Source organism: Tasmannia lanceolata, unplaced genomic scaffold (genome assembly GCF_043159265.1).
Source record: "Tasmannia lanceolata isolate RefF3 unplaced genomic scaffold, GAP_Taslan_0.1 ptg000019l, whole genome shotgun sequence".
NCBI lineage: Eukaryota > Viridiplantae > Streptophyta > Magnoliopsida > Canellales > Winteraceae > Tasmannia > Tasmannia lanceolata.
In genome coordinates this window covers 13333957-13356599 of record NW_027518696.1, presented here as the reverse complement: position 1 = coordinate 13356599, position 22643 = coordinate 13333957, and the positions used below count along the sequence as shown (strand labels likewise).

At 38.7% G+C, this 22643-nt stretch overlaps 2 protein-coding genes across 2 annotated transcripts; both read left to right on the top strand.

The window, feature by feature from the left end:
- Positions 1–6236: 6236 nt before the first annotated feature.
- On the top strand, positions 6237–9169 carry LOC143852843 (7-deoxyloganetin glucosyltransferase-like). Its single transcript, XM_077362466.1, has 2 exons — positions 6237–6932; positions 8048–9169. The coding sequence occupies exons 1-2, from the start codon at positions 6419–6421 to the stop codon at positions 8968–8970; spliced, it is 1437 nt and encodes a 478-aa protein (XP_077218581.1). The 5' UTR covers positions 6237–6418; the 3' UTR covers positions 8971–9169.
- A 3544-nt stretch (positions 9170–12713) lies between these two features.
- Positions 12714–15403, top strand: LOC143853451 (7-deoxyloganetin glucosyltransferase-like). Its single transcript, XM_077363217.1, has 2 exons — positions 12714–13410; positions 14381–15403. Exons 1-2 carry the CDS (start codon positions 12897–12899, stop codon positions 15256–15258), a joined length of 1392 nt encoding a protein of 463 aa, XP_077219332.1. The 5' UTR covers positions 12714–12896; the 3' UTR covers positions 15259–15403.
- Positions 15404–22643: the final 7240 nt, after the last annotated feature.

Genomic DNA, 22643 nt, shown 5'->3' with positions numbered 1-22643 from the left:
CGGAAGCGGGTATGAGTCAGATGCCCGGCAGATTTGCCGGATTCCGGCTAGAAGCTCGCCGGAAGAGATGATCGGCCGGATCTCTCTCTCTCTCTCTCTTCTCTGTTTAGACGAGAATGAACAGTTTTTTCTCCCTTTTTCGATGATTTTTATATATATTTATATGATGGCTGTTGATATCGGCACTCCCCATTTGATGGGTGCGCAAACATTGATGGGCGCGCGAATCGAGCGCGACCTGAACGGGATTATGTACCCCCCTTCTTCATATAAATGATATATTTAACTCCCTTTTTCTCACGGACAACCCCCTTTCAGATGTTTCACCCTCCTTCTGGTCCGTATTGCGCTTACTCTCTTGACCTGTTCACTGAGCAAACGCGCTCGGATCTCGACGAAATTTTACGGAGACCTGAGGGAGACCTTAAGCTATCCCAGGGTTCAATTTGGGACCCCAGCTCACTGATTTGACGAGGTTTCGCACAAGCAACACGAACTTGGGTCCAGTCAAAATGGGGTGTCTACACCTATCTCTTCTCCCAACCTTCTCAAATGGTTATTGGATTGCCATTCACACCTAAAATCCGGGTTTTTTTAACACATCTTCCACCCATAAAAAATAATCGCATCTCCAAGTAATACCATCCTACGCATTATACAGATGTCAGTTCAACCTCTAAAATTGCCTACAAATAAAATATCACTGAAATCATCTTTACTTACGTTGAAATGACATGAGTAGAAGACCCGTTCTTGATTACCATGCACATTAGTCTCGGCTATTTTCAGAGTAGCTTTCTTCTTACATTTACATAGAAGCACGGGGACTCTGAACAGGGTTGACCTTCCATCACTATTGGAAGATGAAGCCATCAATTTCTTTTACCTAGTTGCAAAAAATAAATTAAATATTAGAAAATGAACCCTCATATAATAATTGTTCAGTACAAATTTTCCTTAAAAAATGAACCCTCAATTTCTAACAAATACAACCACTAACAATTGTTATGTACACATTTTCTTAAAAAAAATAAAATTCGTCTTTCATCTTTAATGTTTCAATGTAAACATTAATAGAGGCATTTGCTGAAGGGAACAATGCTTATAGAGGTACTTGATTGAAAAAAAAATGATAAAGAGAATTTATTAAACATCTTTAGAATGATGAAGTTTCTAGCATCATGATACCTCAACTTTATCTGGAAGCTTGACAACACCATTATGAGGGAAAAAAATCCATTCAAAAAATCCAATCCCATTACCAGAAAAAAACTCCATTAAAAAAATCCAATGGCATAAGCAAGAAAAAGAAATTCCAGCCATTTATACAGGCTTTAAATGAGTTGTTTTCAACTTTTTTTGCACAAAATAGCCCAACAATCCCCAAAATGGCTGAATAATCCACTGCCATAACCAGGATTTTCGAGGGATTGAAGAAAACCCATTTACAGATTTTCGAGGGATTGAAGAAAACCCATTTATAGATTTTCGAGGGATTTTCAGAAAACCCATTTATACATTTTGATTTTCAGAAAACCCATTTATAGATTTTAGAGGGATTTTCAGAAAACCCATTTATAGATTTTAGAGGGATTTCCAGAAAACCCATTTATACATTTTGATTTTCAGAAAACCCATTTATAGATTTTCGAGGGATTTTCAAAAAACCCATTTACAGATTTTCGAGGGATTGAAGAAAACCCATTTATAGATTTTCGAGGGATTGAAGAAAACCCATTTATACATTTTGATTTTCAGAAAACCCATTTATAGATTTTCGAGGGATTTTCAGAAAACCGAAACTCCATTTTCGAGGGATTTTCACAAAACCCATTTATACATTTTGATTTTCAGAAAACCCATTTATAGATTTTCGAGGGATTTTCAGAAAACCCATTTACAGATTTTCGAGGGATTGAAGAAAACCCATTTATACATTTTCGAGGGATTTTCAGAATAATATCCACCCATTTATACATTATAAAGGAAAAATTAAGAAACTTACAGAGAGAGAGAGAGAGAGAGAGAGAGAGAGAGAGAGAGAGAGCGGTCCGTCTCTGAGGGTGGAGATGATGGCTGCTTCGTCTCTGAGAGGGTGGAGAGAACGAGAGAGACACAGCTAGAGAGAGGCTGAGATGAGGGTTTTTCTCATTTGAGTTACAAAATGGGTTTTTGAACCGTATGGCTAAGAGAGAGGGTAGAGAGAACGAGAGAGACACAGCGAGAGAGAGGCTTCGATGAGGGTTTTTCTCATTTTGAGTTACAAAATGGGTTTTTCAACCGTATGGCTGAGATCAATTCCATTTTCATCGAACGGTGTTTTAAGCGGGAGGAGTAGAAAACGTTTCCTAAGGGGCGAGGTTTCTGAGTTACAACTAAGATAGCTTATCTGAGCAAGCCACTATAAATACACCATCTACCATGTTGTTTGACTCATCCAACCCGTTCATTCCATAGAGGCTGACATAGATAGGTTGCTCCTAGACCAACCCATATTTATAGAAAATGCCTTCTAGAGTTCCAACCACAATAGAACTCTATTTGGCTTAATTTATCCAAACTTAACTATAGATGAATTGGGCTTCACACTAACCATCTCTATCTCAATAGGGTTGAGATACACTGATTACCCTTACACCCTTTACTAATGTCAATTGATGACTCTAGTCATTTCACTCTTAAACCTCGCCCCCCCCCCCCCCCCCCCCCCACACACACACACACATATATATATATATATATATATATATATATATATGAGAATAGAGTTCCTAACGTGTCACCTCATATGGCTTATATGAGGTGGCGCTTTAAAACATAAGGGGCCCATTTTGTTTGGATGATCCAAAGCATTCATTTGATAGGCCCTCACATAGATAGGGTGTGCCCAAAAAATTAACTTCATAGGATCATCCTAACCCTTCCATTTGTGGAGGTTGAAATGGATGGGTATAAACCTCCATAAATCTGCCCATTTTTAACCTCCATAAATGGAAGGGTTAGAATGATCCTATGGACCTGATTTTTTGTAGGCACCATATCCATCTAAGGGCCTTTCAAATGAGTGGTTTGGATCACCCCAAAAATGTGGGCCCCTTATGTTTTGTGAGCGCCACCTCATATAAACTATATGAGGTGATACCTTAGGAACTCTATTCTCTCTCTCTCTCTCTCTATATATATATATATATATATATATATATATATATATATATATAGAGAGAGAGAGAGAGAGAGAGAGGCTCTGTTCACTTGTTTTCTAGCAGCAGGAAAAGAAAAGAAAGGAAAAGAATCTGACGTGGAAAACCGGAAAAGAAAGGAAAAGAAACTGTGAGAAAATTCATTTTGTGAGAAAATTCCATTGTTCACTTGGCCGAGAAAGGAAAAGAAAGTATGCAGGCAAAGTGGTTTTCTCAGGAAAGTGATTTTCTCACCCTTTTGGTGAGAAAATTTAGAGGGAAAGTGCAAGAAAGTTCGTTTTCCACGTCATTATTTATATTTTCCACCTGTGTAATTATGCTTTCCCGAGAAAATAAGTGAACGGCGGAAAATGTCAAATCATGTCCAATCACGGGAAAATTTGGCTTACTTTCTTCTCCTTTCCTTTCTCAAGAAGGCAAGGGAACAGAGCCTAAGGGAATTATTTGAATTTCTCTTAAAAATCTGTGAGAATTACACATCACTTTTTTTGACTTTTTTTAACAAAGGCACCCATTCAACCCACATATTTACAATCCTACCCCCTCCTTTATGCTTTCTAACAAAGGCACCCATTAAAGCCACATAATTTCAATCCTACCCCCTCCTTCATGCTTTTTAACAAAGGCACCCATGAAAGCCACATAATTTCAATCTTACCCCCCTCCTTTATGCTTTTTTAATAAAAAATCTATAGGGTGATCTTAACCATCCGATGTAAGAGGAACAACATATTATGGAAACCTCTATCGATTGGAAGGCTAGGATCAGCGTATGGAAATGATTTCTGGGGCACAACCTGTTGATGTTGTGTTCCATCACATGGGCGGCTTGGATCAACCTGAGATGTGGTCCGTACAGTTCTTGGGGCGGGCACGGGTCCAAGATTCGTGACCCGTAAATTTTTCCGGGTCATTTTGACCTGGCCCGTGTCACTCGGACCCTTACGAGTCGGGTCAAACCCTGCCATATTTTTCAAAATCTTTTTGATGGGCTCAGAAATTAATCTCTTCAAATATTTGAACTGGTCTATCCCCCGCAGTTGGTGGGCCCAAATATTAATTTCTTCAAATCTTTGAATGAGGTAGGCCCCACCTGTATTTTTCAAAATGAATTGTACGCACCGCCCCATGATCCAAACCCTCCATTTGATAATCATAGCCCTCCGATCTAACGAAAAACTGCATATTAGGGAAACCTCTATAGATTGGAGAGTTGTGATCATCCAATGGAAATGATTTTTGGGGCACGGCCTATTTCCATTGTGGCCCATCAATGAATGGTTTCGATCATCCTATGGTGTGGGTCGTGCATTAACATTAAGGCCAAATTGTAGGCCCACCCAGATTTTTCAAATAAAGTTTGCGGTCAACGCCATAGGGATCCAAGCCATCCATTTGATGGGCCGCGACGCAAATAGGTTGTGCCCCCAAAATCATTTCGATGGGATGATCGCAACCCTCTGGTCTATAAGGTTTCTGTCATATGCAGTCTCTCTATTATCTATCATGAGAAGCTAAATATAATGTTTTCCCACTCCCCGTGCATCACATGGGATGTCTCACTAGTGTGTGTGTGTATATATATATTACTCAAATGGTATTTATTTGATGTGTTTACTAAACGAGCTGAACCCGCACCCAACCAAGCTCGAGCCTGGCTCGGCTCGGCTAATTAAAAGCTCAGCTCGGGCTCGTTCGTTTATTAAAAGAGCCGAGCTCGAGCTTTGTTGAATTTTGGCGAGCCAAACACAAGCATATAGTATAAAGCTCGTCACGAACACGAGCCGATGCTCAAACTAAGCGAGCTGAGCCCGAACACACCAAAGTTCGGCTCGGCTCATTTGCAATCCTAATCAAGACAACCATTCTTTAATAATTGCACATACACAGCTTGTCTTCTTCTTTTTAATCAATTTGTGAGAGCTTTTTGGGAATTGTAAGAATGGTTGTGCTTGTGCTGATATCATTTCCCAATTTTGAGTGTATTAAAGATGTTTTTTCATGTTTCAATGTATTTAATTGTTTTTACTGAGTTTTTTGTTTCAATGCCGTACCCAACTTGAATTTTTCCCATCCCGTTTTTTTACTGAATCACATTTTGCCACCTATGTTTTTTTTAGGGTTTTGCTAACGAGTGGCCTAAGGGCACTTGTTAAGCATCATTTAATTGCCCTCGGAAAATTAAATTTACGCATTCTTTGAGGTAAAAAGTCTCAAAACATGTGTAAAAGTCTAACAGGTACTGTTTCTGCCTTCGTAAGGGTTTGGCTGCCCCTAAAACCGACCTTGGTTAGCTCGGTCCCAGAAATATTATGCACGGAAAAAGATGTTTGGAATTTAGGAACTGTATTGCTTAACAAGTGCCCTTAGGGCACTCTTTAGCAAAACCGTTTTTTTAATAGGTAACCTGTGGTTAAGGTGGACCCTTACCGGTGTATTAGAAAGAAAGAGGTATTACGATCAAGAGAAAAGGGCACCAACCTTATCCCTAGATTCAGTTTCTAAGATAGGGGAATACAAATGATCTTAGAAGAATCAACTGCTTCTTCATACCATGATGGCCCAATGATCTTAGAAACAGAAACTATTGAGATGGCCCAATTAATTGTTAAAATCATCCATGCATGATGCAAAGTAGCTCAACACGCAATTGGGACTTGAGTACTAGGATACATAAATTGGGATTTTTGGACCTTCGTCGGTAGCGAGTAGGGGACATTTTTTCTCTAAACCTCCTGCCATGGCTCGATTTTATTGTTTGCTTCACTTTCTTCATTGGGATCTTCCTCTTGTGAATTTTTTTGGGGACATTTTGTTCAAAGAAGATTTCTATGGTGCATGTATCCTCTTGATCTCAGTTATGCAAGAAAACAAGGAGAAGAGGACGAATCCCCATAAGATGCCAAAACACAGTGAAAATGACAAAACCATAGGTCATTTTCACTTTCGTCTTTATTTTATGAACGAGCTAATCTGGGTTAAAAGTGAAGGTTAACAACAACCACACTCCAATTTCGGTACAGATGGTAATGATAAGAACTTAGTTTGGGACAATCGTGTCTAGTTGTCATTTTCCTCGTCTCAAACGTATGGCTTTTACACCTTATCTCTTCTCCCCCCTTCTAACAAGAAGACGGCATAGTGGCCTACTCTTTAGTTATCTCTCTTGAATACTTTCTTTTTTTCATATTTCACAGACTCTTCTCTCAATCTGAAACATGGAATTGGAACCTCCTGTAACTGAAAAACAACATGTGATTTGCGTTCCATTCCCAGCACAAAGCCACATAAACGCCATGATGCAACTAGCCAAGCTCCTCAATTCAAAAGGCTTCTATGTCACCTTTGTCCTCACTGAGTTCTTCCACACACGTTTGATCAGATCTCGAGGCCCAGATTCCGTTAAAGGAACCGACGAATTCCGATTCGAAACGATAAATGATGGCATGGAGTCATCTGAAGAAGACACCACACAAGATATTCGGAAGCTCTGCTTTTCCACACAGAAGAATTGCCTCGCTCCATTTCGTAATATTGTAACGAAATTGAATCAGTCAGGGAACTTTCCTCGAGTTAATTGCATAGTCTCCGACGGGATCATGACGTTCACTCTACGAATTGCAGAAGAATATGGCATCCCTGGTGTCGTGTTTTGGCCCATCTCTGCTTGTAGTCTCATGGGGTTCATCCATTTTCCTGAGATGATCGAAAGAGGGATCCTTCCGCTCAAAGGTATCTTGTGATGATTTTGCCTTGTTGGAATTGAGAAATCTGCAAATTTAGGATGTTTGGTACCTAAACAATACACGAAACGCTCCATAGTGGATGGAATGCATTAGGCTAGGCCTTTTGCACCTATCCCATACCAGGTTGGGTTCCACCTGGTCCCATACCTTGGCATGAACACTTGACGTTGTTGCTGCCAATGTCCTATAAGCTCTCTCTCTCTCTCCAAACAATTATTAGTAGCTCATTTATAGTTTAATGTGTACCACATGAATGATTTAGATCAAATAGGAAACATTATAAGATCATGTGTCATGATTCATGTGATCATTTCTCTCTCATATATTATGTATGTTTTGGATTTGAGAACCGATTTTGAATCTAGAACTAATTATTGAACTCAAAATTATGTTTAGGCCCTGCTTGTTTTGGATTTTCATAATCCATTCTAGGTATGAAACTGATTATTGGACAGGAGAGGCCAAAAGTCCAAGTGGGGGCCACCATTTATCTCTTATACTTTGGTTTAGCACGGTCTGTATTCACGTACAATTAAGGTGGATTTTGCTTGAAGGATTGAATCGTCCAATAAAGGTAGATTTTGCTGATTTGAAGTAAATGGTTCGAATAATTGAGCAAGGATAAATGTAATTAAGAACTAAGTAGTTGAGGCTCTAATAATTAATGCTCTATAAATTTAGGGAACTGATATCAGCACAGCCCTATTTTGATACTTTCACAAACCCTTCTGTCTTTTAGTATTAAAAGAGCAGTCAAAAGGTTATTACATTTCCCAAAAAAAGCGTCTCACCAGCCAATTACTTAAGAAAAGACAGCTGGGTTTGTGCCAATATCAAAATATGGTTGTGTTGATAACATTTCCCTAAATTTATAATCTCTAAATATCTTTTTGCGAAATATGCAGATTATTTCTTATACTGAATATAAAAATCCAGCAGGTTCCGATATTTACAGGGCAGGATAGGTGTCCAACGCCAATGAGGTCCTCTTTCAAATGTAGATAGAAGTGCTCAGAGTACAAAAATAGCTATCTCATGCATAATTTGTTTCGTGCTCAAAATTTTAACCCAACTCTTCATGAAAATTTTATATGCATGCAGATGAGAGTTTATTGAGCAACGAGACCATTGATTGGATACCAGGTATGAGAGGTATCCGTCTCGTGGATTTCTCACGATTGACTAGAACGACAGATCCTGCCAACACTATACTCAAATTCATAACAGAGGAAATCCAGAATAGCTTCAAGGCTTCAGCTATAGTTCTAAATACATTCGATGACTTGGAAAATGAGGTATTAAGTGCTATGAAATCCATCTACCGTCGTGTTTATACCATAGGCCCATTGACATCGCATTGCCATCAGATGCCTGACAGTCATTTGAAATCTTTTACGACAAACTTGTGGATTGAAGAGACAGAATGTCTCGAATGGTTAGACAATCAAGAGGCTGCTTCGGTCGTTTATGTAAATTTTGGTAGTGTTACATTCATGACAAGCCAACAGTTGAATGAATTTGCTTGGGGGCTTGCGAATACAAAGCACCCTTTCTTGTGGATCATAAGGCGTGACATTTTGACCAATGGTCAAGCAAGTTTGCCAGAAGATTTCATGACAGAGATCGAAGGGCGGGGTTTGTTAGCAAGTTGGTGCCCCCAAGAGGAAGTGCTCTCCCACCCTTCCATAGCTTGGTTTCTAACACATTGCGGATGGAATTCCACATTGGAGAGTATATGTGGTGGTGTACCCATGATTTGTTGGCCTCAATTTGGCGATCAACCGATTAATTGTCGTTATACATGCAACGAATGGGGAATTGGCATCGAAATTTGTAATGATGTAAAAAGAGAGGAAATTGAGCACGTAATTCGAGGAGTGATGGAAGGAAAGAAGGGGGAGGTGATGAGGTTGAAGGCTATGAAGTGGAAAGTGAGTGCAGAAAATGCTACCGGACAAGGAGGATCTTCGTCTACTAATCTTGATAGACTAATTTCTGAGGTGCCTCAACTAAGCTATGACTGACTGAACTGCAGTAGCATGTATGACTATTTGAAGAATAGTTAAAAACTTGTGGAGTCAACTCTAAACTAGCCCAATTCGAATAGTTTCATTAGCAAATTGAATAGACTTGCCAAAAACTCCTAAGTAAAAGTTGAGCAATTGTTCCGAGTCTGCCACTTCTATTATGTTGAAAATGAAGCACCATTAACTGTTGCACCTAGTAGTGTTTGTATCTTTTAAAATATGAAATATAAATATATATCTTTAATGGATATATGGTTTGTGAGCTAGAGCTCAGCCTAAACTAGATCGAGCTCACAAACAAACCATATATCCTATAGTTGGTTTAGTCATCCAACCCATTAGTTTTATAGGTTATAGTTATGGTTATGGTTTATAGTTAGGGTTATGATTTGTGGAGGTTTAAAATGGGTGGTTAGAAATTACGCTCCTATAGATCGGATGGTTAGGATTATGGTATGGAGATGGTTTCTTAGGAACATCTTATCTATGTGAGGTGCTATAAAATGAATAGGTTGGATGAGTCAAACACCTATGGGAGATGGGGTATTGTAAGCTCTAGCGCAGGCTGAGCTCTAGCTCACGAACCACGCCCCCATTATAATATTCTTTTATTAGTATGAAAAAGTAATCCCATTTCGAGAAATGAGTCACTTGTTTGGACGTGTGGTTTTCTGTAATTTTTGTGAAAGGTGTGACATATACCACATACGGAACCACCTCCAGCCAAAATTTGTGTGCCAAAGTTTGATTTTACATGTGACATGGTTGGGTCTAGCATATCTACCAGCATCAAAAGGAGAGGGTGGCCTATTGACGATCAATTTTAAGGTGCAAGCGGGACCAATGATTTTACTCTTGGCGTGCTTGGTAGCCCACCATATTTGCAAGCATCAACATTAGATGGTGGTCCCACATTCTTGGGGCCCTACCTATAAAAGAAAAGGGAAGTGATATATTCATCCACTTTTCTTCCGTGCGCCACCCCCATCCATCTAGTGTATTTATTATTTCTCGTTTTACGCCAAACCCCTGATCGTTTCCGATTGTGGCAACGGATGATGGTGAGGGCCCCAACCGATTATTGGCGTTGGGGCCCTCACCATCGATTGTCACATTCTGAAACGAACAGAGCGGGATGGCCTGGGGAAGAAAATGGGGCGAATATACAATTGGTCACGTGCAGGGTGGCCTGGGGAAGAAAAAGGGGCGAATATACAATTGGTCACGTGCTTGGCATCGAGTACAATGTAAGCTAAATACAAGAAAACGAGTGCGCAAGAAAACAAGGTAGAGATGACGAATCCCCATTAGAGGAATACTTTAATACGTCACATGCTCAAGTAAACAAGAGAAGACGAATCCCAAGAAGGGTTAAAATGACAAAACTAGCCCTCCAATGCCATGTGGCATGTGGGGATTTGTTGGGTTCCATTCTCAGTCTCCCTAGCAGTGCTTTTAATTTGCTGAAAGTTACCAATGGGGGCGCCCTTGAAGATAGTTTTTGCAAGGGTGCCCTTCATTGAGTTCATTCTATCATTCCTAATTTTTCACATGCCTTGATAAAAAAACACATATTCTGAGATTTAATCTTCAAAACATGTGTAAAATTTCATTTCAAAAACTTTTTGCTATAATACCATGTGATACAGCCAAGCTTTTGGAGAAATTAGTTGTTTCTCACTCCTATTTTGGTACAAATGATAAGATTAGCAACTCTGCTTGGGCACACAAGCTTGTCCTGGTGCCATTTTCCTTATGTCAAACGTACGACTTTTACACTATCTCTACTCACACATTCAACAATTAACTACAGGCTAGAAAACAACTTGAGCATATTTTTCTATTAATACATAAAAAATACAAGTTGTATTGGCTTGGTTCATTTTGTAAGATCTTGTGTGGGCAATTATTGATCTAAGATCGATAATCTAGATTAAAGAAAGAGATTAAGAGTGAAATGACTAGAGTTATCCATTGACATCAGTAAAGGGTGTAAGGGTAATCAGTGTATCTCAACCCTATTGAGATATAGATGGTTAGTGTGAAGCCCAATTCATCTATAGTTAAATTTGGATATATTAAGCCAAATAGAGTTCTATTGTGGTTGGAACTCTAGAAGGCATTTTCTATAAATATGGATTGTTCTAGGAACACCCTATCTATGTCACTTCTATGGAATGAATGGATTGGATGAGTCAAACAACATGGTAGATGGTGTATTTATAGTGGCTTGCTCAGATAAGCTATCTGAGCTGTAACTCAAAAACCTCGCCTGTGTGCACACACACACACACACACACACACACATATATATATATATATATATATATATATATATATATATATATATTACTTAATGCTATTTATTAGATGAGTTTACAAATGAGCTGAACCCGCACCCAACCAAGCTCGAGCCTGGCTCGGCTCGGCTCATTAAAAGCTCAGCTCGGGCTCGTTCGTTTATTAAAAGAGCTGAGCTTGAACTTTGTTGAATTTTGGCGAGCCGAACACGAGCCTATAATATAAAGCTTGTCACGAACATGAGCCGATGCTCAAACCAAGAGAACTGAGCCGGAACTCACCAAAGTTCGGCTCGGCTCGGCTCATTTGCAGTCCTAATCAAGACAACCATTCTTTAATAATTGCACATACACAGCTTGTCTTTTCCTTTTTAATCAATTTGTGAGAGCTTTTTGGGAATTGTAAGAATGGTTGTGCTTGTGCTGATATCATTTCCCAATTTTAAGCGTCTCAAAGATGTTTTTTCATGTATTTAATCGCTTTTACTGTGTTTGTTTTTCACTGCCGTACCCAACTTGAATTTTTCCCATCCTGTGTTTTACTGAATCACATTTTGCCAGCTATGTTTTTTTAGGGTTTTGCTAACAAGTGGCCTAAGGGCACTTGTTAAGCATCATTTAATTGCCCTCGGGAAATTCAATTTTCGCATTCTTTGAGGGAAAAATCTCAAAACATGTGTGAAAGTCTGACAGGTACTGTTTCTGCCTTCGTAAGGGTTCGGCTACCCCTAAAACCGTCCACGGAAAAAGATGTTTGGAATTTAGGAACTGTATTGCTTAACAAGTGCCCTTAGGGCACTCTTTAGCAAAACCCTTTTTCTAATAGGTAGCCTGTGGTTAAGGTGGACCCTTACTGGTGTATTAGAAAGAAAGAGGTATTACAATCAAGAGAAAAGGGCACCAACCTTATCCCTAGATTCAGTTTCTAAGATAGGGGAATACAAACGATCTTAGAAGAATCAACTGCTTCTTCATACCCCTAGAAACAGAAACTATTGAGATGGCCCAATTAATTGTTAAAATCATCCATGATGCAAAGTGGCTCAACACTCAATTGGGACTTGAGTACTAGGATACATAAATTGGGATTTTTGGACCTTCCTCGGTAGCGAGTAGGGGACATTTTTTCTCTAAACCTCCTGCCATGGCTCGATTTTATTGTTTGCTTCACTTTCTTCATTGGGATCTTCCTCTTGTGAATTTTTTTGGGGACATTTTGTTCAAAGAAGATTTCTATGGTGCATGTATCCTCTTGATCTCAATTATGCAAGAAAACAAGGAAAAGAGAACTAATGCCCATAAGATGCCAAAACACAGTGAAAATGACAAAATCATAGGTCATTTTCACTTTCGTCTTTATTTTATGAACGTGCTGATATGGGTTAAAAGTGAAGGTTAACAACAACCACACTCCAATTTCGGTACAGATGGTAATGATAAGAACTTAGTTTGGGACAATAGTGTCTAGTTGTCATTTTCCTCGTCTCAAACGTATGGCTTTTACACCTTATCTCTTCTCCCCGCTTCTAACAAGAAGATGGCATAGTGGCCTACTCTTTAGTTATCTCTCTTGAATACTATCTTTTTTTTCATATTTCACAGACTCTTCTCTCAATCTGAAACATGGAATTGGAACCTCCTGTAATTGAAAAACAACATGTGATTTGCGTTCCATTCCCAGCACAAAGCCACATAAACGCCATGATGCAAGTAGCCAAGCTCCTCAATTCAAAAGGCTTCTATGTCACCTTTGTCCTCACTGAGTTCTTCCACACACGGTTGGTCAGATCTCGAGGCCCAGATTCCGTTAAGGGATCCGACGAATTCCGATTCGAAACGATAACTGATGGCATGGAGTCATCTGAAGAAGACACCACACAAGATATTCGGAAGCTCTGCCTTTCCACACAGAAGAATTGCCTTTCTCCATTTCGTAATATTGTAACGAAATTGAATCAATCAGGGAACTTTCCTCGAGTTAGTTGTATAGTTTCTGACGGGATCATGACGTTCACTCTACGAGTTTCAGAAGAATATGGCATCCCTGGTGTCGTGTTTTGGCCCATCTCTGCTTGTAGTCTCATGTGGTTCATCCATTTTCCTGAGATGATCGAAAGAGGGATCCTTTTGCTCAAAGGTATCTTGTGATGATTTTGCCTTGTTGGAATTGAGAAATCTGCAAATTTAGGATGTTTGGTACCTAAGCAATACATGAAACGCTCCATAGCTGATGGAATGCATTAGGCTAGGCCTTTTGCACCTATCCCATACCAGGTTGGGTTCCACCTAGTCCCATACCTTGGCATGAACACGTGACGTTGTTGTTGCCAATGGTACAAAATCTTAAGTACCTAACCAATATGCCAAGATCTCCGAGCTGTTGGAAGATGTTAGCCTAGGCCCTTTAAACCTATCTCATACCATGTTTGGTCCCACCTAGTCCCGTACCTAGGCAGAACCCCACTTGGGACCGTAACAAAGGCCGTGTTTAGATCATAGTTCAAAAACTGAACGACTTACTCCAAATCCCGAAGTGGGTCGCGTCAACTTGAAGAACATGCAAGAAAATAACACATTTTTCTATAAACACATAAAAATATGCAATTTATAGTGGCTTGGTTCTTTTTATTCAATTTATAATCTGTAATATCTATAATCTGTAATATCTTAGTGCTCAGACCAGACACTAACATTGTTCCAGTTGATAATTTATGCTATCTTATTTTTAATACTTAATATATAAATTAGGGATATGCTAGGCAATTTTGCGGAAAGCCATTTCGCGGCTGACTGACACACAGGCTCACTTTTCAGCATATTTTGTCTTGTTCATTTGATGTGGCTGCTTTCTAATTCAAACGTCATCTTGAAATGGCTTTCCACGAAATTGGCTAGCAAATCCCTAAAAATTACAGTAGAGGCAGGTATCCACAGCCGAATCAGTGCCTAACACCACGGTGGTACTCTTTCTTTCAACTGTAGAATGAAGTGCTCATAGAGTACAAAAATAGCTATGTCAGGCATAAGTTGTTTCATGCTCAAAATTTTTCGACCCAACTCTTAATGAAATTTTTTATTGAACAACGGAACCATTGATTGGATACCAGGTATGAGAGGTATGCATCTCAAAGATTGCTCAAGAATGAGAACAACAGATCCCGGCAACACTATGCTCAAATTCATGGTAGAGGAAATCCAAAATAGCTTCAAGGCTTCGGCTATTGTTCTCAACACATTCGATGACTTGGAACATGAGGTATTAAGTGCTATGAGATCTATCTACCATCGTGTTTATACCATAGGCCCATTGACATTTCATTGTCGTGGGATGCCTGAGAGTTCTTTGAAATCCACTAGGACAAACTTGTGGATTGAAGAGACAGAATGTTTGAAATGGTTGGACAAGCAAGAGGCTGCTTCGGTCCTTTATGTGAATTTTGGGAGCCTTGCATCCCTGACATGCCAGCAATTAAATGAATTTGCTTGGGGCCTTGCGAATACAAAGCATCCTTTCATGTGGGTCATAAGGCGAAACATTGTGATTGACGTTCAAGCAATTTTGCCACAAGATTTCATGACAGAGATTGAAGGGCGGGGTTTGATAGCAAGTTGGTGCCCACAAGAGGAAGTGCTCTCCCACCCTTCGATAGCTTGGTTTTTAACACACTGCGGATGGAATTCCATAGTGGAGAGTATATGTGGAGGTGTACCCATGATTTGTTGGCCACAATTTGGCGATCAACCGACTAATTGTCGTTACATATGCAATGAATGGGGAATAGGCGTCGAGATCAGTAATGATGTAAAAAGAGAGGAAATCGAGCACGTTGTCCGGGAAGCGATGGAAGGAGAGGAGGGGATGGAGATGAGATTGAAGGCTATGAAGTGGAAGGAGAGTGCAGAAAATGCTACCAGACAAGGAGGATCTTCTTCTACCAATCTTGATAGACTAATTTCCGAGGTGCTTCAACTAAGACATGACTGACTTAACTCTAGTAGCCTGTATGAATATTTGAAGAATAGCTAAAAACTCTTTGATTCAGCTCAAAAGACAACCAATTTGAAATCTCATTAGCAAAATGAGTAGACTTGCCAAAAACTAGTGAGTAAAAGCGAGTAATTGTTCTGAATCTGTCACTTCCATTTTCTTGCAAATTAACCAACCTTTTTTGTCACGCCCCGACTTCACTGTGTAAATATTGTTGGGTTCTAGGTTTTCCCATCCTCTCTGATTTTTCTTACCAGCAGCATTAACCGTGCCCAACCCACTCCTTGGGGCCCGGCCCTTGGGGTTGCTGAAAACGCGTCTACACTGGGAGAAGGAGAATTCACATATATAGCCCGGAACTTTCTCTCCCTTTCCGATGTGGGATCTTACAATCCACCCCCTTAAGGCCCAGTGTCCTTGCTGGCACACCGTACTACATAGTTACGGCTCTAATACCATTTTGTCATGCCCTGACCTCACTGTGTAAATATTGTCCACTTTTGGATTTCCCACCCTCGCTGGTTTTGTTTTCCAACCAGCATGCTAACCGTGCCCGGCTCACTCCGTGGGCCTCGCCCCTTGGAGATGCTGAAAACATGTCTACACAGGGAGAATGAGAGTTCACATATATAGCCCTGGAACTTGCTCTCCATTTACGATGTAAGATCTTAGAACCTTAGCTGCTACACCTAATATTGTTTGTATCTTTTAAAATAAAAAAACATAGATATAGGGAAATGATATCTACGCCGAAGTGTTTTGATAAACATGAGCTCCACTTGTTTGACGTGTAGTATTGAAAGGAGGATCTTCTTCTACTAATCTTGATAGACTAATTTCTGAGATACCTCAACTAAGATATGACTAGCTTAACTATAGTAGCATGTATGACTATGTTGGCATTTTAATGAAAAAAATAAAATATTTTGAATTTTTTACTTGTATTTCTAAAAGTTTGTTTTATTTACAAAACTGCCATACTGCTTTTGAAATATGAGTTTTCATTCTTCCCACCAAAAGTGAATAATCCCACATTGGAAAGCAGAATAAAGGCTCATAGGTATATATTACTTTTCACTGCCCTAGTCTTCTGAATGAGAAGAGGAAAAATGGATGCCTACGAGCATGAGCCACCAAGTGGATCCGGTGGGCTTTTGGCTATACTAGATACACGCACTGCCTGGCCCGGCCAGACTCGGCCGGCCGCACGTTTGACCCGAAGTTTTTCCCCTTATTTTTTTTATTTTTTTATTATTGTCTGTTTAACTTCTCCCTTCTCTTTGCCATTTTATGAGAAGAACTTCGCCGTTATTGGATAAAAAACTTCGTCGTTCTTGGTGCTTTTTTCCTCCGACGCCAAAATAATTTTGCCATTATTTTGCATCGAGACCGTTCGGCACGCAATCTTTCACATCTGTAACGTCCGGAAAATGGCACTTTTTTTTAATGGGCGTTTCAAGAGTGTCTTTACTAATTTAAAGGGTGCATTGAACGGACACTTCCCTATATAAAAATAAAGTTTCATCTACGTTTTCCATACACGCCAGAATACAAAAAAATCTACCAGAAACAAAAGGCTCTCTATTTTGTTCTTTACTGTTATCCTTTTTCTCTTTCTCATTGTTTTTGAGCAATCAGAGTGTTTGTGTGCTTCGAATCTCTTCGAACATGCAGATTCTTAAAGATAGACTGTTGTATTCAGGGGGTGATTGTGTTCTACTGCACCGAAATTAGTTTCCGTAGAAGTGCAAATTCACCTTAAAGAGAGCGACCTAGTCCGTGCCTCATCTCGCCGCATCGAAGAAAAGGTTTTACTAACACTGTTTTTTTTTTTTTTGTTTCTCAATAGAAATTTGGGACTGTTAGTAATAAGTCCACCAGCAAAAGAAAAGATATAACTTATTAAATGAGCCCTCGTTCTCTTCTCCCATTTCATCAAGCCTTCACCCTGCAACACCTCAACACTCCAATTTTCATGATTCTGATCCTATCTTGATTTGAGCCATATTTTACAATTTAGAGCAATAGACTATTTGAAGAATAGTTAAAAACTCCTTGAGTCTACTCTAAACTAGCCCAATTCGAATAGTCTCATTAGCAAATTGAGTAGACTTGTTGTGAATCTTACATAAGTAAAATCTCGGTAATTGTTGTGAATCTTCCACTTCTATTATATTGCAAATTATGACAGTAACTGCTGCACCTAGTAGTATTTGTATCTTTTACAATTAAAATATAGACATAAATCTACAATATCCTTTTATTAGTAAGAAAATGTGCTCCAAAATAATCTCATTTCGAGTGATGGGTCACTTGTTCGAGGTGACTCAACTCAACCCACTTTCGAGTCTAACTGAAATTCAAGCTTTTAATCTATGATTTGAAGTCATCTAAACCTGAGTTACCAGGTTTAAAATAAAATAAAATGCCCATGCTTCAATAGATGCAAATATCAATGGCCATACTTTAGTCAGCCAGTACTATACAAACAAAAGAATTGTGTAAACGTGAAGGAATGAGGACTTAAAAAAATTGACCATCTGATAATTAATTTGAATCAACAAATTACTCCAAAAGCTTAAGATGTTAGAGTTGGTATTATTTAATCATTTGTACTTCAACACTCCCCCTCATGTGTGGCCCCTCCTTTTTTGAGGGTCGGCCATACACATGGATTTTTAATATCATGGAGTTGCTGGGTTTCGAACCAAGGACCTAGGTTTTGAGCCCAAGACCTACCATGAGGCAGTAGCTATGATACCATGTGAAACGACCAGTGACTCCAAAATCTTAAGCTGTTAGATTAAGATTTTGTTGGTGTTATTTAATCATTTATAAGTCAACAATTAAGATGAGATGCCTTTCTAATGTATCTTAGTTTCCAACGGCCATGACTTAGTGTATACGTGACATATGTAATTTGGTGATTGGGAGCATTTGGGTCACACACCAACAAAATCTGTGTTTGGTTGCCAATATAGCATCGAAATCCCCGGAGATCCTACCAAGTATGTCTCTTGGTTAATCATTGCATGCATGCTGATGCGTCACCCTTGTCTCCTCCCAAAGAAATTCATTCCAAAAAAAAACAAAAAAGGTGGGTGTTGGTTTGGATTCCTAGGGAATGCTTCTCTCTCTCTCTCTCTCTATATATATATATATATATATATATATATATATATATATATATATATATATATATATATATAGAGAGAGAGAGAGAGAGAGAGAAAAGTGTAGCTACACATACGTGTAGCTAACTTAGCTACACCAACGGCTTAAATTACAGTGGGCCCCACATTGTTTGGGTGATGCAAACCATTCATTTGATGGGCCCTCACATAGATAGGGTGTGCCCAAAAAATCAGCTCCATAGGTTCATCCCAACCCTACGATTTGTGGAGGCAAAATTGGACGTGTAAAAACCTTCACAAATCTATCAATTTTTGCCTTCACAGTTTGAAGGGTTGGGATGATCCTATGGAGCTGATTTTTTGGGCACACCCTATCAATGTGAGGGCCTATCAAATGAATGGTTTGGATCACCCAAATAATGTGGGCCCACTGTATTTTAAGCCATCGGTGTAGCTAAGTTAGCTACACGTATGTGTAGCTTCACTTAACTCATATATATATATATATATATATATATATATATATATATATATATATAGAGAGAGAGAGAGAGAGAGAGAGAGAGAAAACGGTTCCTACACATATGTGTAGAGAGTTCTCTACACACTAGCTTAAAATACAGTGGGGGCCGACATTGTTTGGGTGATCCAAGCCATCCATTTTAAAGGCCCTCACATAGATAGGGTGTCTACAAAAAATCAGATCCATAGGATCATCCCAACCCTACGATTTGTGGAGGTAAAATGGATGTCTTTAAACCTTTACAAATTAGTCCATTTTTTGCCTCCACAGTTCGAATGGTTAGGATGATCCTATGGATCTGATTTTTTGTGGACACCCTATCTATGTGAGGGCCTTAAAAATGAATGGTTTGGATCACCCAAATAATGTGGCCCCCACTGTATTTTAAGCTAGTGTGTAGATAACTTATCTACACATATGTGTAGGAACCTATATATATATATATATATATATAGAGAGAGAGAGAGAGAGAGAGAGAGAGAGAGAGGTTCCTACACATATGTGTAGAGAGTTCTCTACACACTAGCTTAAAATACAGTGGGGGCCCACATTGTTTGGGTGATCAAAGCCATCCATTTTAAAGGCCCTCACATAGATAGGGTGTCTACAAAAAATCAGATCCATAGGATCATCCCAACCCTACGATTTGTGGAGGTAAAATGGATGTCTTTAAACCTTCACAAATTAGTCCAATTTTTGCCTCCACAGTTCGAATGGTTAGGATGATCCTATGGATCTGATTTTTTGTGGACACCCTATCTATGTGAGGGCCTTAAAAATGAATGGTTTGGATCACCCAAACAATGTGGGCCCCCACTGTATTTTAAGGTAAGTCTTAAAATACAGTGGGGGCCCACATTGTTTGGGTGATCCAAACCATTCATTTGAATGCTCCTCACATAGATAGGGTGTCCACAAAAAATCAGATCCATAGGATCATCCTAACCATTCAAACTATGGAGGCAAAAAATGGACTAATTTGTGAAGGTTTATACACGTCCATTTTACCTCCACAAATCGTAGGGTTGGGATGATCCTATGGATCTGATTTTTTGTGGACACCCTATCTATGTGAGGAGCATTCAAATGAATGGTTTGGATCACCCAAACAATGTGGGCCCCCACTGTATTTTAAGGTAGTGTGTAGGTAACTTACCTACACAAGTGTGTAGGAAATGTTCTCTCTCTCTCTCTCTCTCTCTCTATATATATATATATATATATATATATATATATATATATATATGCACAAAGAACTGTACGGACAACATCATAGGTTGATCCAAACCGTCCATGTGATGGAACACAACATCAATAGGTTGTGACCGTAAAATCATTTCCATAGGTTGATCCTAGCCCTCCAATCTATAGAGGTTTCCATAATCTGTTGTTGTCTGAAGGTGCCCGAAAATTGTAAATATTTTTACAGGTGTGCAGAATTCGTAATATCCTCAAAAAATTAATAAGGAAAAGTAGTTTTTTTCGTAATTGTCATATTTTGATACCTCTTATTTGTAGTTTTTTCCGTAATTGTCATATCAAGGTACTCGTTGTTCGTAATTTTCCTCCCAAACTTTACTCCGTAATGATTATTATTGCTAGCTTCTTTCTTTACGTAATATTGCTAGCAACCTTTCAAGAAATAGTATTTCCGTGCAGTTTTTCATCACATCTAATAACACAAATCTCTGAATACATACAATTGCAAAGGATGGGGGGAGACATAGCGTTTGGAGAAGGTGGCTAGCAAATCAAGATTCGAAATTACCAGAGAGGTGCTAATGCCATAGATTTTGCAAATAATTCCGAGCATTCATACCATTTTTACCCTCACATAGATAGTATGTACATATATGTGGGGAGGGCAAAAAAGGGTAAAAATCATCCACATTGATGTGTTAAATGGACAAAATTCTCTCATTTTCTTTTATGCTATATAGTAGTAGATATATACTAGTAAAAAACTCCGTGCAATGCACGGGCCGACAAAGAATTGTACGGACCACATCATAGGTTGATCCAAACCGTCCATGTGATGGAACACAATATCAATAGGTTGTGCTCGTAAAATCATTTCCATAGGCTGATCCTAGCCCTCCAATCTATATAGGTTTCCATAATTTAAAAAGCATAAAGGAGGAGGGTAGGATTCAAATTATGTGGCTTTAATGGGTGCCTTTGTTAAAAGCATAAAGGAGGGGGTACGATTGAAAATATGTGGGTTGAATGGGTGCCTTTGTTAAAAAAAGTCAAAAAAAGTGATGTGTAATTCTATTAGAATTTTGGGAGAAATTCAAATAATTCTCTCCTTTTCTTTTTTGCTGTATAGTATACTAGTAAAACACCCAAAAAAAGGTATGATTAAATTTTTTTTTTACAGAAGTATTCAAAAAGGAAAATTGAAGAGGTCAATAACCAAAAAAATGAAGAGAAAATGAAGTTCAAAAGAAGGAAATATTTCTGAAATTAAACCACAACAAATTAAATCCAATAGAAACTAACTTCTTTCGGTAAGCTATGGTAAACAAAACACCCAGAAAATCTGTTCACTGAGCAAAAAAAAAAGATGCATCAAAATGTATAAAGAAATGTGGTTGAATTGGAAAATCTTAATTTAAGCATGAGATAAAATGTGCTTCTGTGAGATGCAGTCCATAGCAATTGCTTCATGTGTTCATTCATATTCATTTTTATTTATTGTTAACTGAATATTGGACTACATTATTTTTTTTTAAATGGTTATATTGGACTAAAAATTAAATTCAATATTGAGCCCAATAATCAGTTTTGGACTGAAAATCTAAGGCCGTGTTTGTTGTGGAATTTGAAACTGTGTTGTGAGTCCAAAACTGAATATTGAACTCAAATTATATGTCAATTGGATCATCCTATGGTGTAGGTTGCACAGTCCATTTTTCTAAAATACGGGGTGAATTCATCCTAGAAGGGGGTGAATTTATCAACTCCCAAAAAAACATTGCCGTAGTCAAAGCTAGTTTGAAGCTCCATCAAATGGACGGTTTGGATCATCCTATGGTGCTTTATAAAAAAGTGCTCTGAAGGTCCATCATATGGACGGTTTGGATGAATCCTATGGTGGTTTCTCAAAACAACTTTTCAAAACACTTGTTTGAAGGCCATCAAATGGACAGTTTAGATCATCCTATGAAGTTTCATATAACATTTTTGTTTATCTTCTCCAAGGCTACTTCTCGCCCATCCTTTGCAATTGCATGTGGTCATGTGATGTTAGCCCAATGCTGTTGACTTGTTAAGATATTTGTCTTATTATTATTGAAGTGTGGAAACTGCAAAGATTGGCAGAAGTATTTGTGCATAGGTGGCGTAGCAATAAATCATAATAGGCGGTAAGTTTTGTAGACAAATTACGGTCACATGGTACCAAAGTAGGAAAATGACGAAACAAATACCGATAGCTTGTGCTAGAATATGACAATTACCGTAAAAACTACAAACCATATGACAAAGTGTAACAATTACGGACAGAGAGAGAGATGTGGCCGTCATTTAGCAGTGATAGGGGGAGTCATTTTGGAGAGACCATAAGGGCATTCATGGTATTTTTGGAGAAAAATCATTAAAGGTGAAGGTTGGGATGTCAGAAAATGTAAATATTAATGCTGACATGTAAATCTCAGATAAAAAGAAAAAAAAAATATTTTTCCTCCTGCTATATTGTAGTAGATATTGTAGTAAATAGATAT

Bases quoted from the DNA above. Each gene is read 5' to 3' on its own strand.
- LOC143852843 (XM_077362466.1), top strand. From the start codon at position 6,419: ATGGAATTGGAACCTCCTGTAACTGAAAAACAACATGTGATTTGCGTT. The intron at 6,933-8,047 runs GTATCTTGTGAT...ATATGCATGCAG, and splicing joins AGGGATCCTTCCGCTCAAAG to ATGAGAGTTTATTGAGCAAC.
- LOC143853451 (XM_077363217.1), top strand. From the start codon at position 12,897: ATGGAATTGGAACCTCCTGTAATTGAAAAACAACATGTGATTTGCGTT. The intron at 13,411-14,380 runs GTATCTTGTGAT...ATTGGATACCAG, and splicing joins AGGGATCCTTTTGCTCAAAG to GTATGAGAGGTATGCATCTC.